At 41.6% G+C, this 14,484-nt stretch overlaps 1 protein-coding gene across 4 annotated transcripts in view; it reads left to right on the forward strand.

Annotated features, from left to right (window-relative positions):
- LOC146026245 (uncharacterized) overlaps window positions 1-14,484 on the forward strand; it is a 165,329-nt gene that overhangs the window by 121,791 nt on the left and 29,054 nt on the right. For 3 of the 4 annotated variants that reach the window (XM_083156724.1, XM_083156727.1, XM_083156726.1), the window contains exon 2: window positions 13,198-13,297. The exons of the other annotated variant lie outside the window; for it this stretch is intronic. Coding sequence is in view for 1 of the 3 variants with exons in the window: in XM_083156727.1 (XP_083012853.1) it covers window positions 13,198-13,297 (100 nt within the window). In the remaining 2 variants the exon portion in view is untranslated. The remainder of the gene's footprint in view (window positions 1-13,197; window positions 13,298-14,484) is intronic. 4 annotated transcript variants of the gene reach the window in all.

Genomic DNA, 14,484 nt, shown 5'->3' on the forward strand with positions numbered 1-14,484 from the left:
ATCCCATTCCTAACGTGCCACCTCATTTTCATCTATCCTTTATTTAAAACTCCAATATTTTGAAATTCTGGGATAAACCAGATTTCTCCCTCCCCACAACCATCAGTAGAGCATTATGTTTTGCTGTATGATCCCATTCCTAACTTTCCACCTCATTTTCATATATCCTTAATTAAAATCCCTAATATTTTGAAATTCTGGGTTAAACCAGATTTCTCCCTCCCCACAACCATCATTAGAGCACTTTGTTTTGCTGTATGATCCTGTTCCTAAGTTCCACCTCATATTCATCTAACCTTTATTTAATTCCCTAATATTTTGAAATTCTGGGTTAAACCAGATTTCTGCCTCCCCACAACCATCAGTAGAGCATTATGTTTTGCTGTATGATCCCATTCCTAACGTGCCACCTCATTTTCATCTATCCTTTATTTAAAACTCCAATATTTTGAAATTCTGGGTTAAACCAGATTTCTCCCTCCCCACAACCATCAGTAGAGCATTATGTTTTGCTGTATGATCCCATTCCAAACTTTCCACCTCCTTTTCATCTATCCTTAATTAAAATCCCTAATCATTTGAAATTCTGTGTTAAACCAGATTTCCGCCTCCCCACAACCATCATTAGAGCACTATGTTTTGCAGTATGATCCTGTTCCTAAGTTCCACCTCATATTCATCTACCCTTTATTTAATTCCCTAATATTTTGAAATTCTGGGTTAAACCAGATTTCTCCGTCCCCACTACAATCAGTAGAGCATTATGTTTTGCTGTATGATCCCATTCCTAAATTTCCACCTCATTTTCATCTATCCTTAATTAAAATCCCTAATCATTTGAAATTCTGGGTTAAACCAGATTTCTGCCTCCCCACGACTATCAGTAGAGCATTATGTTTTGCTGTATGATCCCATTCCTAACGTTCCACCTCATTTTTATCTACCCTTTTTTTAATTCCCTAATATTTTGAAATTCTGGTTTAAACCAGATTTCTGCCTCCCCACAACCATCAATAGAGCATTATTTTGTGTCGTTTGGTGCCGTGCGACATTGCATTATGCTGTATGGTTGCCATTCCTAACGTTCCACCTCATATTCATCTATCCTTTTATTAAAATCCTTAATCATTTGAAATTCTGGTTTAAACCAGATTTCTCCCTCCCAATGACCATCAGTAGAGCATTATATTTTGCTGCATGATCCCATTCCTAACGTGCCACCTCATTTTCATCTATCCTTTATTTAAAACTCCAATATTTTGAAATTCTGGGTTAAACCAGATTTCTCCCTCCCCACAACCATCAGTAGAGCATTATGTTTTGCTGTATGATCCTATTCCTAACTTTCCACCTCATTTTCATATATCCTTTATATAAATCCCTAATATTTTGAAATTCTGGGTTAAACCAGATTTCTCCCTCCCCACAACCATCAGTAGAGCATTATGTTATGCTGTATGATCCCATTCCTAACTTTCCACCTCATTTTCATATATCCTTTCTATAAATCCCTAATATTTTGAAATTCTGGGTTAAACCAGATTTCTCACTCCCCACAACAATCAGTAGAGCATTATGTTGTATGCTGTATGGTTCCCATTCCTAAAATTCCACCTAATTTTCATCTATCCTTTTATTAAAATCCTTAATCATTTGAAATTCTGGGTTAAACCAGATTTCTGCCTCCCCATGACCATCAGTAGAGCATTATGTTTTGCTGCATGATCCCATTCCTAACGTGACACCTCATTTTCATCTATCCTTTATTTAAAACTCCAATATTTTGAAATTCTGGGTTAAACCAGATTTCTCCCTCCCCACAACCATCAGTAGAGCATTATGTTTTGCTGTATGATCCCATTCCTAACGTTCCACCTCATTTTCATCTATCCTTTATTTAAATCCCTAATATTTAGAAATTCTGGGTTAAACCAGATTTCTCCCTCCCCACAACAATCAGTAGAGCATTATGTTTTGCTGTATGATCCTGTTCCTAAGTTCCACCTCATTTTTATCTACCCTTTATTTAATTCCCTAATATTTTGAAATTCTGGTTTAAACCAGATTTCTGCCTCCCCACAACCATCAATAGAGCATTATTTTGTGTCGTTTGGTGCCGTGCGACATTGCATTATGCTGTATGGTTCCCATTCCTAACGTTCCACCTCATATTCATCTATCCTTTTATTAAAATCCTTAATCATTTGAAATTCTGGGTTAAACCAGATTTCTCCCTCCCAATGACCATCAGTAGAGAATTATGTTTTGCTGCATGATCCCATTCCTAACGTGCCACCTCATTTTCATCAATCCTTTATTTAAAACTCCAATATTTTGAAATTCTGGGTTAAACCAGATTTCTCCCTCCCCACAACCATCAGTAGAGCATTATGTTTTGCTGTATGATCCCATTCCTAACTTTCCACCTCATTTTCATATATCCTTTATATAAATCCCTAATATTTTGAAATTCTGGGTTAAACCAGATTTCTCCCTCCCCACAACCATCAGTAGAGCATTATGTTTTGCTGTATGATCCCATTCCTAACTTTCCACCTCATTTTCATATATCCTTTCTATAAATCCCTAATATTTTGAAATTCTGGGTTAAACCAGATTTCTCCCTCCCCACAACCATCAGTAGAGCATTATGTTGTATGCTGTATGGTTCCCATTCCTAAAATTCCACCTCATTTTCATCTATCCTTTTATTAAAATCCTTAATCATTTGAAATTCTGGGTTAAACCAGATTTCTGCCTCCCCATGACCATCAGTAGAGCATTATGTTTTGCTGCATGATCCCATTCCTAACGTGCCACCTCATTTTCATCTATCCTTTATTTAAAACTCCAATATTTTGAAATTCTGGGTTAAACCAGATTTCTCCCTCCCCACAACCATCAGTAGAGCATTATGTTTTGCTGTATGATCCCATTCCTAACTTTCCACCTCATTTTCATCTATCCTTTATTTAAATCCCTAATATTTTGAAATTCTGGGTTAAACCAGATTTCTGCCTCCCCACAACCATCAGTAGAGCACTATGTTTTGCTGTATGATCCTGTTCCTAAGTTCCACCTCCTATTCATCTACCCTTTATTTAATTCCCTAATATTTTGAAATTCTGGGTTAAACCAGATTTCTGCCTCCCCACAACCATCAGTAGAGCAATATGTTGTGTCGTTTGGTGCCGTGCGACATTGCATTATGTTGTATGGTTCCCATTCCTAACGTGCCACCTCATTTTCATCTATCCTTTATTTAAAACTCTAATATTTAGAAATTCTGGGTTAATTCAGATTTCTCCCTCCCCACAACCATCAGTAGAGCATTATGTTTTGCTGTATGATCCCATTCCTGATGTTCCACCTCATTTTCATCTATCCTTAATTAAAATCCCTAATCATTTGAAATTCTGGGTTAAACCAGATTTCTGCCTCCCCACAACCATCAGTAGAGCATTATGTTGTGTCGTATGGTGCCGTGCGATATTGCATTATGCTGTATGGTTCCCATTCCTAACGTGCCACCTCATATTCATCTATCCTTTATTTAAAACCCTAATTTTTTGAAATTCTGGGTTAAACCAGATTTCCGCCTCCCCACAACGATCAGTAGAGCACTATGTTTTGCTGTATGATCCTGTTCCTAAGTTCCACCTCATATTAATCTACCCTTTATTTAATTCCCTAATATTTGAAATTCTGGGTTAAACCAGATTTCTGCCTCCCCACAACCATCAGTATAGCATTATGTTTTGCTGTATGATCCCATTCCTAACTTTCCACCTCATTTTCATCTATCCTTAATTAAAATCTTTAATCTTTTGAAATTCTGGGTTAAACCAGATTTCTGCCTCCCCACAACTATCAGTAGAGCATTATGTTGTGTCGTATGGTGCCGTGCGACATTGCATTATGCTGTATGGTTCCCATTCCTAACGTTCCACCTCATATTCATCTATCCTTTATTTAAAACCCTAATTTTTAGAAATTCTGGGTTAAACCAGATTTCTCCCTCCCCACTACAATCAGTAGAGCATTATGTTTTGCTGTATGATCCCATTCCTAAATTTCCACCTCATTTTCATCTAACCCTTAATTAAAATCCCTAATCATTTGAAATTCTGGGTTAAACCAGATTTCTGCCTCCCCACAACCATCAGTAGAGCATTATGTTGTGTCGTATGGTGCCGTGCGATATTGCATTATGCTGTATGGTTCCCATTCCTAACGTGCCACCTCATATTCATCTATCCTTTATTTAAAACCCTAATTTTTTGAAATTCTGGGTTAAACCAGATTTCCGCCTCCCCACAACGATCAGTAGAGCACTATGTTTTGCTGTATGATCCTGTTCCTAAGTTCCACCTCATATTCATCTACCCTTTATTTAATTCCCTAATATTTTGAAATTCTGGGTTAAACCAGATTTCTGCCTCCCCACAACCATCAGTATAGCATTATGTTTTGCTGTATGATCCCATTCCTAACTTTCCACCTCATTTTCATCTATCCTTAATTAAAATCTTTAATCTTTTGAAATTCTGGGTTAAACCAGATTTCTGCCTCCCCACAACTATCAGTAGAGCATTATGTTGTGTCGTATGGTGCCGTGCGACATTGCATTATGCTGTATGGTTCCCATTCCTAACGTTCCACCTCATATTCATCTATCCTTTATTTAAAACCCTAATTTTTAGAAATTCTGGGTTAAACCAGATTTCTCCCTCCCCACTACAATCAGTAGAGCATTATGTTTTGCTGTATGATCCCATTCCTAAATTTCCACCTCATTTTCATCTATCCTTAATTAAAATCCCTAATATTTTGAAATTCTGGGTTAAACCAGATTTCTGCCTCCCCACGACTATCAGTAGAGCATTATGTTTTGCTGTATGATCCCATTCCTAACGTTCCACCTCATTTTCATCTACCCTTTATTTAATTCCCTAATATTTTGAAATTCTGGGTTAAACCAGATTTCTGCCTCCCCACGACTATCAGTAAAGCATTATGTTTTGCTGTATGATCCCATTCCTAACGTTCCACCTCATTTTCATCTATCCTTAATTAAAATCCCTAATCATTTGAAATTCTGGGTTAAACCAGATTTCTGCCCCCTTACAACCATCAGTAGAGCACTATGGGGTTTATTCTAGTTCATTCTTTCTGACAAAATCCTTCTTAGATGGACAAAACCATGTGCACTGCAGGGGGGCAGATGTAACATGTGCAGATAGAATTAGATTTGGGTGAGTTATTTTGTTTCTGTGCAGGGAAAATACTAACTGCTTTATTTTACACTGCAATATAGATCTCACTTTGAAGAAAAACCTCACCCAAATCTAATTCTCTCTGCACAAGTTACATCTTCCCCACCCACAGTGCACATGGTTTTGTCCATCTAAGCTGCCAGAACTGCCTGTTCTGAGGAAGCTTGAATGTGAAACACGTGTGAACTTCTGACCTCTGTTACTATGTATCTAATTAATGTGAATTTACAAAAGAATCAATGTTAAATGCTGTATAGTGTGTGATACCAGGGCACAAACGTAGGGGACTGCAGGAGCCAGCTCAGTTATAGTGAGACTTAGCATGCACTAATGAATGAGTGCAGAGGCTAGATTCAATCTACCCAAGTATTGAAGCCTAACCACCAATTATAACAGGGTAACACAACCCCATTATAATCATTAGTTAATGTGAGACCAATTCTGCATGGATCAATAAATGCAAATATTGGGAAAACCACTTAAATACTGTAGTCTGATCAACAAATCTGAAATAGGGAATACAACCCATTTGTAAATATTTACCAACGACCCAGTATTATACCTAATTAAGGCGGTAGCAACCTATAACAAAGGGGAACTGATCCCAGTATTTCCCAACCAAAGCCACTAGATGGCAGTGAAATACTGCAAATAGATCACTAACCCTAAAAACTGCACCAAATCCCCTCACTGGAACCAATATCCATTAAAGGATTGGATAGGACAATAAATAATAAACCCCTCCAAAAAAGGAGAAAGTTATTGATGTATGGTGACCTTGAATAAAGATATATGTAGAGAGAGCAGTGGAATATAGCTAAAATTAAAGCAGGATACAACCTGCAATTTATGAATAATATCTATTAATTGCTCACAGGGTAACACAACCCAGGAGAGCCACACTCATAAGAACCAGAGTGACCAGCTATATATAACATGATGTAATAACGACCTATACAAGAACAATTATCTAAAGGAATTCCCTGACCACCAGACGGCAGAGGATCTTTGGGAAAAAAGGTCACTAACAAGTTATAATCACCAAATATAACTGTATCCGACCATCTGCCCTCTACACAAGGCCATACATAAGAGAAAGGTGTCGAAGTGCACATTGCACCAATAAAGGGTACAACTGAGATACCAAGTGACACCATCGAGATATAAGTGTGAAAAAGAGAGACACGCTAGAGTTTAAAATTAAACATAGGCATTATCAGATGCCAACACTCTAATAACAACCAACTGTCTTATACCTCAACCCCAGTACCCGATAGACAAGAGCATAACAACTGCCCATCAATAATAGAAGGTATCACCCCTACAGCAACCATTAGAACATAGCAACAAGTCGAGCGAACACTTTTAATCTTTAACCACACACTATTTCATTTCAATAGTGCGCAAGCACTACACCCTATATGTATGTGTGATTTGTATGTCCAATTTTAACTTCTAACCAATTTCGCATATAAGCGGAGTGGACCCAGACCCGCAGTTCCGTATATAAGAACACGGATATCTGGCCTCCCTCTAAACACTTTTTAGAATACCAAAAAATAAAGGTTAAGTTTTAAATGATTTCATAAATCATCTCTTTTGGTGTGCATCCACCGCGCAATTATCTTTTCTCTTTCTTTCAAACTAATTGTTTATTTTGCCAGTTATTATAATCTAAACGGAGGGATTTGAGAAGAGGGTGATAGTTTAGTGAATACAGTCGGGCGAGGTCACTGGGTAGTTTGATCCCCAGGTAGGTGATATGAGATTGCTGCCATGTAAGGGGAAATGAGGATTTTAATTGAGGGATTGTTGCCGGGGGGACAGATATATTGAGGATACTTGACTTGGACATATTGATCTTAAAGTTAGATAGGGTGCTAAAGCGGTCTAACTCTTTTATAAAGTGGGGGAGTGAGGATTCTGGATGTGTGACTATTGCTAGTAAGTCATCCGCGAATAGTGCTAGCTTGTACTCTTCCTCTCCGATCCGCACCCCGGTGATATGGTTATTTGATCTTACTGCTCTGGCTAGTCCTTCCATACATAGGACAAAGATTAGTGGGGACAAGGGGCACCCCTGTCTTGTGCCATTGCTGATAGGGAAGGGATCGGAGAGGAATCCATTTGTCCTGACTCTCGCCACTGGTCGGTGGTATAAGGCTAAAATTCTCTGTAGTGTTAGTGGGCCCAGGCCGACATGCTCCAGCACAGACCTCATAAAACCCCAACTCACCCTGTCAAAGGCCTTCTCCGCATCTGTGGAGACCAGAACGGTTGGGATTCGGTGCTGAGAGGCCAGGTGAATCAGGTTGAGCACTTTAGTAGTGTTATCCTTCGCTTCTCTGCCAGGGACGAAGCCTACTTGGTCGTTGTGAATCAGTGAAGGTAAAAATTGATTTAGCCTGTTAGCCATCAATTTGGCGAATAGCTTAATGTCGACGTTAAGGAGGGAGATAGGCCTGTAACTGGAGCATATCGAAGGGTCCTTCCCTGGCTTAGGGATGATGGTTATATGTGCCTCTAGTGATTGCTCGGAAAAGTGTGTATCTGCAGAGATGGCGTTAAAAGCCTGAAGCAGGTTGGGGAGCAGAATGGGTTTGAAGGTTTTGTAATATGAGGCAGTAAGACCGTCGGGGCCTGGGCTTTTACCTAATGGTAAGGCTGATATGGCCAGTTCCAATTCTAATTGGGAGAATGGTGCGTCTAGCGTGTCACTATCAGAGGGAGATATTTTAGGGAAAGCCACGGAGGATAAATAGTCCTTAGCTTGAAGCGTCTCGCGAAGATGTTCTGTCGGAGTAGGGGAGTTACGTAAATTATAGAGTGATGAGTAAGACTTCCTAAAGCAAGCCGCTATCTCTGGGGTTTTAAAGCAATGGGCGCCTGAATCCTTTTTAATCATATTAATAAAAGATGCTGCTCTTTGGGCTTTGGTCGCTTGTGCGAGGAGGCGGCCCGGCTTATTCCCCCATTGGTAGTATTTGCCCTTGCGTTTGCGTAGTTGGAATTTAGTTCGTTCGGAGAGGAGCTTATTCAGATCTGAGCGAGCCTCAGCAAGTTTAATCATAGTATCAGGTCTGCCGCTAGTTTTATGCGAGGTTTCAAGTTGTTGGATAGTGTTTAAGAGGGTAGCAATCCTAGCTGCTTTCTGTTTTTTAATTAGTGTACCTAGTTGGATTAGTCTGCCCCTAACAACACATTTGTGTGCTTCCCAGAGGGTTACAGCTGAGACATCCTCTGTGTCATTAAGTTCAAAGTACTCTGTCAATGCTTTCTTAATTTCGGAATTGCAGTAAGTATCCTGCAGTAGTGATTCATTCAGCCTCCAGGTCCATTGGCCCGGAGTATGCTGTGGGATTTCTAGGGTCATGGAGATTGGGGCATGGTCTGACCATGTGATGGAGCCTACCGATGCATCAAGTAAGGAGGGGAGGTGTCTATGGCTAAGAAATAGATAATCAATGCGGGAGTATGTTTGGTGTGGGTGGGAATAAAATGAATAATCTCTGCCTGTTGGATTGAGTGTGCGCCATGAGTCAGCTAGTTGGAGCTCGTGTAAGATTTTCTTGATTTTCCGATACTTGCTGAGGGGGGATCGATGTGAGCCAGTGGATGTGTCCATAGCCGGGTCCACCGACCAATTAAAGTCGCCCCCAACAACTATCGTGCCCTCAAAGAAGGAGTCTAATCTGGCAAGCTGCGATTGAAAGAAAGTGCACTGATCCTGGTTGGGGGCATAAACCACAACTAGTGTATAGGGTATTGTAGCTATTTTGCATTTAAGGAGAAGGATTCTTCCAGGGACCAGTCTCTGGACGGAGACGTCGGACAGTTGAAGGCGTTTGGAGAGCAGGATCGCCACTCCTTTGGATTTACTATTCGGGGTGTTACAGTAGTAAGCGTGAGGGTAGCGGGGGCTAGAAATAGATGGGTGGTGAGATGATGTACTAAAATGCGTTTTTTTGGATTAGTGCAATATCTGCCCTCTCTGCCCACAAGGTTCTAAGTAAGCTGGATCGTTTTTCCGGGGTGTTTAGGCCCCTGGCGTTTATGGAAAGGATTTTTAATTTACCTGTCGCAGCCATGTAGTACCGTGAGGGGTAAGTCAGCATGTCCAGGGTCCCAGGGGAGGTCAGGTGGGGGGGTGGGAGGGGGGAAGGTGGGGAGGGGATAAAAAGGAGGAAAATATGAGAACATAAACAACATCAACAATAACAATGAAAAAATTCCCGCTGTGGGACTACTGGTCGCTTGTGGCGCCAGTGACCCAGGTGACATTTTTGTCTAGTGCGGGTAAAGGGGGGTGAGGGAGTCACCAAACTGCAACTATTGAAATTTCTATATAAACATTAGGAAAGTAAGACACAGACTAGAGTCTAGGCTATGGGACAATTTGGGCTATGGCATATGTATTCTAAGAAAAAGAAAAACCATTAAATGTCTGTTTACCTACTATCTAGGGAGAAACGTTAATTAATACAACAATAAGGTCTAACAGAGCCCTTTTGCCTAAACTTGTGGTTCCTAGGTAGGATATCTGGTATAACACTTGTGGGTCATAGAAGTGAATTACTGTAAGGGTGTGTTATATTCACCAGTCCATGTCCTAGATTTGGAAATGTGGCCGGTCTCCTCCCGGTTCGGTCCATGAGTGTTCAGGTGTGGTCATCGGCGGGTAACGGAGAGCGTTGACCCTGGTTTTTCTTGGTGTGGCGTACTTCTTGCCAGGGTGGCTCCTGCGTCGGTCGTCTTAGGGGGGGCAATTCTGGGTGCGGAAACTCCCAGCTGGTGATGTCAAGGTTTGGGAGACCCAGTGACTTGCAGAATGCAGGGAGATCTGAGAAGGAGGACAGGGAATGGATCTTGCCTGCAAGGGTCACCTGAAGGTTGAAGGGGAAGCCCCATTTGTACTTCAGTTGGCGTTTTCGAAGTTCTGTAGTGAGAGGTCTCAGCGCCTTTCTTTGCTGAAGAGTATGCCATGATAGGTCTTGGTATATTTCAATTGCGGTGCCGTTGAAGTCCACTCCGTCTAGTTGGCGCAATTTGCGCACGATGGTCTCTTTCTGCGCATAGTAGTGCATGCGGCAGATCACGTCTCGCGGTCGATCTGCTGGGGAGCCTCTCGGTCTCAGTGCCCGATGTGCCCTGTCTAGAAGAATTTTCTCAGATGGGTCGTTTCCCAAAATTTCATTGAAAACTTTGGTTAGGGCATCTGGCAGTAGTTCTTGTGATACATCTTCGGGGAGGCCTCTTATGCGGAGGTTATTCCTTCTTCCTCTGTTGTCCTGATCCGTCAGGTGCATATGGAGGGAGCGGATTTCTTTGGCCTGGAGGGAAACAGTTTCCGAGAGAGCGTTGCAGAACGTGTATAGTTCATCTTGGCAAGCTTCTACTGAGGCAGTGCGATGCGAGAGTTGTGATAGGTCCTGCCTAACGGAATCCAACTCTTTACGGATGGTTTCTTGAATATCTTGTTTGGTTGGGAGTGTCCTCATATAAGATAAGGCATCTCTGATTTCGGCTAGATCTGTAGCCATTTGTGAAGCTTGGGTGTCTGGGGGTAGGGCGGAGGATATTGCGGTAGATGAGTAGTCTGTGTGCATGGATGAGGTAGGATGATTGGCCTGTAGATAGGATCTCATCCCGGGTTGGGACATACTTTCAGAAGGAGGAGGTGAACTTCTTTTCTTTTTTGGTGCGACCTTTTTGCCTTTGACCATAATAAACTAGCGTATAAAGGAGAAAGGGCTCATGCGGGTATGGAGGAGTGTCGAGCTCTAATCTGCGTCGGAGTGCTTCGTTGCAGCTATCGGGGACTCCCCATGGCCTGGTGTCAGCAAGGCATTCTTAACTTAGGACCAGTCAACCTGGTGTCAGCCTCCCATCGTTGTTCCGTCCACCCAGATTTTACTTTGAGTCTGAGGTCAGAGTAGTTGTCTGGGTTCTTTTGGATTGTGAATGAGGAAGGATGCCTGTTTCACCCCTGTGCAGGTATGGGCACAGGGTGTCCGGTGTTTGCAGCTTTGGCAGAGATATATGCTGTTATTGAGTGAGCCAGCAGGGGGAGCTCCAGTGTCAGCAACCACTGGTCTTCTACATAGATTGAGATAGCACAGGTAGGGATGTGCTTTGCAGGTTTTGTTAAGATTTTGTCCCAGTAGGTGGTTCAGAAGGGGCCAGATCCTAGCTAGATAACAGGGGCCACAGGTGGTCTTGCAAGAGAGCAAGGGTGGGGTGTAGGATGCAGGGGCTGCTTCTTCTGCTGCTGTGATCTCAGGCTCCTTTTAGTAATGCAGGGATCTTCCAATATGGCCGCCGTTGCAGGCTGTGTCCGTGTGGTGCTGGCGTATCCCTCAAGCCCCGGGTCCCTAGAGACCTTCCAGTGTGTCTTGTGGGGGTGAGGGCTCTCCCCACTCCCCTCCGGTGTAGCCTGTGGGGCCGTGCGGATGCAGGGAAGCAGGCTTCTAGCGGACGCCGCAACCAAGATGGCGGCCGCGGCGTCTGTATGCAGGGGGAATCGCTTCTCCCCGCTCGGTCTCTGTGCCACTCACGCTGTGCGGAGGTGCTCCGGGGGGTAGGGGTACACTGCCCGGACGTCTGGATGCAGAGTGCTGTGCAGCAGGGAGCCTCCAATGGCCGCCGTCCGCGATGTCCGGGTCCTGGAGCTCAGAAGCCGGGTGTCGGAGCCCACTCCAGTCCGCGGCTTTAGGATAGGTGAAGGCCTCAGGCTGGAGGTTGGGAATACTCCCTCCTTAGGCTTCGCGGGACCCTCGGGTTAGGTGTGAGGGTGCCTGCGAGGTGTGGGGAGCTTGTGGTGGGTATATGCTGGGCAGGTAGATGTATTTTAAGGGGTTTTAGCTGTGTAGGTAGTGGGAGCTCATGTAAAGCGTGTCCTGCTCCTTTCACAGCCAGGCCACGCCCCCAGCATGACATTTTTATTAAAATTTTGATTTATTTATTTTTGTGAAGAGTATCACACTGTTCAGTTTGTTTTATAGACTTGAGTGCCCTTACCCTCTGTCAAAAACTTGTGCTTCATCATCTACCGGACAAGTCGAGAGAATCGCAGAAAAGAATACATCATAAACTCTCTTTCCAAAACAAAATTAAAATGAACATGATAAAAAAGGGGGTTAGATTATATTAGAAAGTACATGTTTTATTCTAATTCTGGGGTCATGTCAACATCTTGACGGATCTATTCTCCACTAAGTAGAACCTCTGCTGCAGACTCTAAAGCAGGGTTGGGCAATAAGCAGCCCTCCAGCTGTTGATGAACTACACATCCCTGCATGCCTTGCACCAGTTTCAGCATGGCCAAACAGCACAACTAATGCATGGCATGCTGGGACAATTAGTTCATCAACAGCTGGAGGGCTGCTAATTGCCCACCCCTGCTCCAAAGAGTAGCCTTTGTTACATACATAATGACCTTCTGCAGTTAGCTCCTGCCAACAGTCAATTATTTTTGGCTACTTTTCAAAGAATGACGCTTATCATTATCATGTTATGCTTATGTGTTCTGGCATGACACGCTAAAATACACTGTTTGGTGCCTTTTTTGAATGTGGGATTGGTATACATATGAACACACCAGCAGTAAGTGCCTTTTTGTTTTAAAGTACTGCAATGATGCTTATGGATAATTACTTTGGCTGATGGTCCCGAGAGGATGGAAACATTAACTTTTACCTATGTACCAGTTCCTGAAGGTGTGAATAAACACACAACAGTTTTTTTTAAGTGCAAGTTTGAGACTGATGACTGCTTCACAAATGTTTCTATATTTTGGACTGCCATGGTGCCGGAGGTCAACCAAGCAGCTGGACTTGGTCTGATGTGATCTTTTATTTCTTTATATTAATTTTAACCTTTTATATATAATCATTGGTATATTTAATGTATCAATTCTATTTAGAGATATGGATTTTAACAGTGATGCACCATTATCGGATATATTAACAATGAACATCAAAGAAATTGAAGATTCAAAATCTTCTGAACCATGTGAAACAAAGGTAAACAATCTATAAAATGTAATTGCTTAAATTGTTTAATAGTACTTCTCCATCTAGATACTAGGATTTTCTTTGATGCCATTCAAAAAAATACAACATAAGTCCATAAATGCAAATATTGACTTATTGTTACATTGTTTGATTTTTCGATTAAACTTACCGATCTATACTTTTCTGGGTCACTTTTGCTTCCCTTATTAAACAATGGCAACACGTTAGCCACTTGTCTGTCCCTCGGAACCATAGCAGGTTGTCAATCTTGTTTATTTCTACCCTGATGTCTGCCATGTTGTCTTCTCTGGTAAATACTGAACGAGAGTATACATGGCACATTGTCTAGATTAGATTATTTATTAATATCGAAACAATTATTCTCTAGAGTAATTGACACCAATATAGAATGTATTTCTATATCAGACCATGAACTAAGTTGGATGAAAATAGCTCAAAAAGCAGACAATGGGCCGATTAGACAATGGTTTTTTCCATCTTACCTGTCAAACTCAATTAAGTTTCAGCAAGAATTAGAGTTAATTATAATATAAATAAAATAATATAGATATGGAGGAGAAGGACCCACTGATATTTTGGCAGGCGTCCAAATCAGTAATTAGAGGCCAACTTCAGTCATATTGCAGGTTGAGGGAAAAAAACATGGAGAGTACATATTTAGAGGCTCAATATGCATTAACTGATTCCTATCAAGAGTATAAAAGAAATCCAGCTAAACAAAATAGGACTTCCTATTTAGATAGGAAACCTATATTTGATAATATATTGAAATCTTTAGAAGCTAAGTTTTCATTTCAGAGGGAGAGTGCAATCTATATGTATGGGAATAAAGCGAGCAAATTGTTGTCGAATTTATTAAGGGGGAGATATGCGAGCACTAGGGCGGAGTGAAAAAACTGAAATTGAGAAATTCAAAATTGGCTAGTGTGGAAAAGTTGTGACTTGACTTGAATAAGAAACGTGCAAAAGCATTTTGATCTGAGTCAACATCTTCTGTTCTGGCAAGAGGCCTGAAGTTTCACTTTTTTGGTGAAAATGACGAAAACTATGAAGATGCTCCGATCTAGTTAAAATTATGTCAGGATGTCTTAGAGTGGTTCATTAATATACTTTAGCATAGTAAAAGAGAGTAGGAGATTGTCCTAGTGCAAAGTGAATGACTTTGGTGGGAGAAA

Source organism: Crinia signifera, chromosome 8, assembly GCF_055691185.1.
Source record: "Crinia signifera chromosome 8, ASM5569118v1, whole genome shotgun sequence".
In the NCBI taxonomy this organism is placed as follows: domain Eukaryota; kingdom Metazoa; phylum Chordata; class Amphibia; order Anura; family Myobatrachidae; genus Crinia; species Crinia signifera.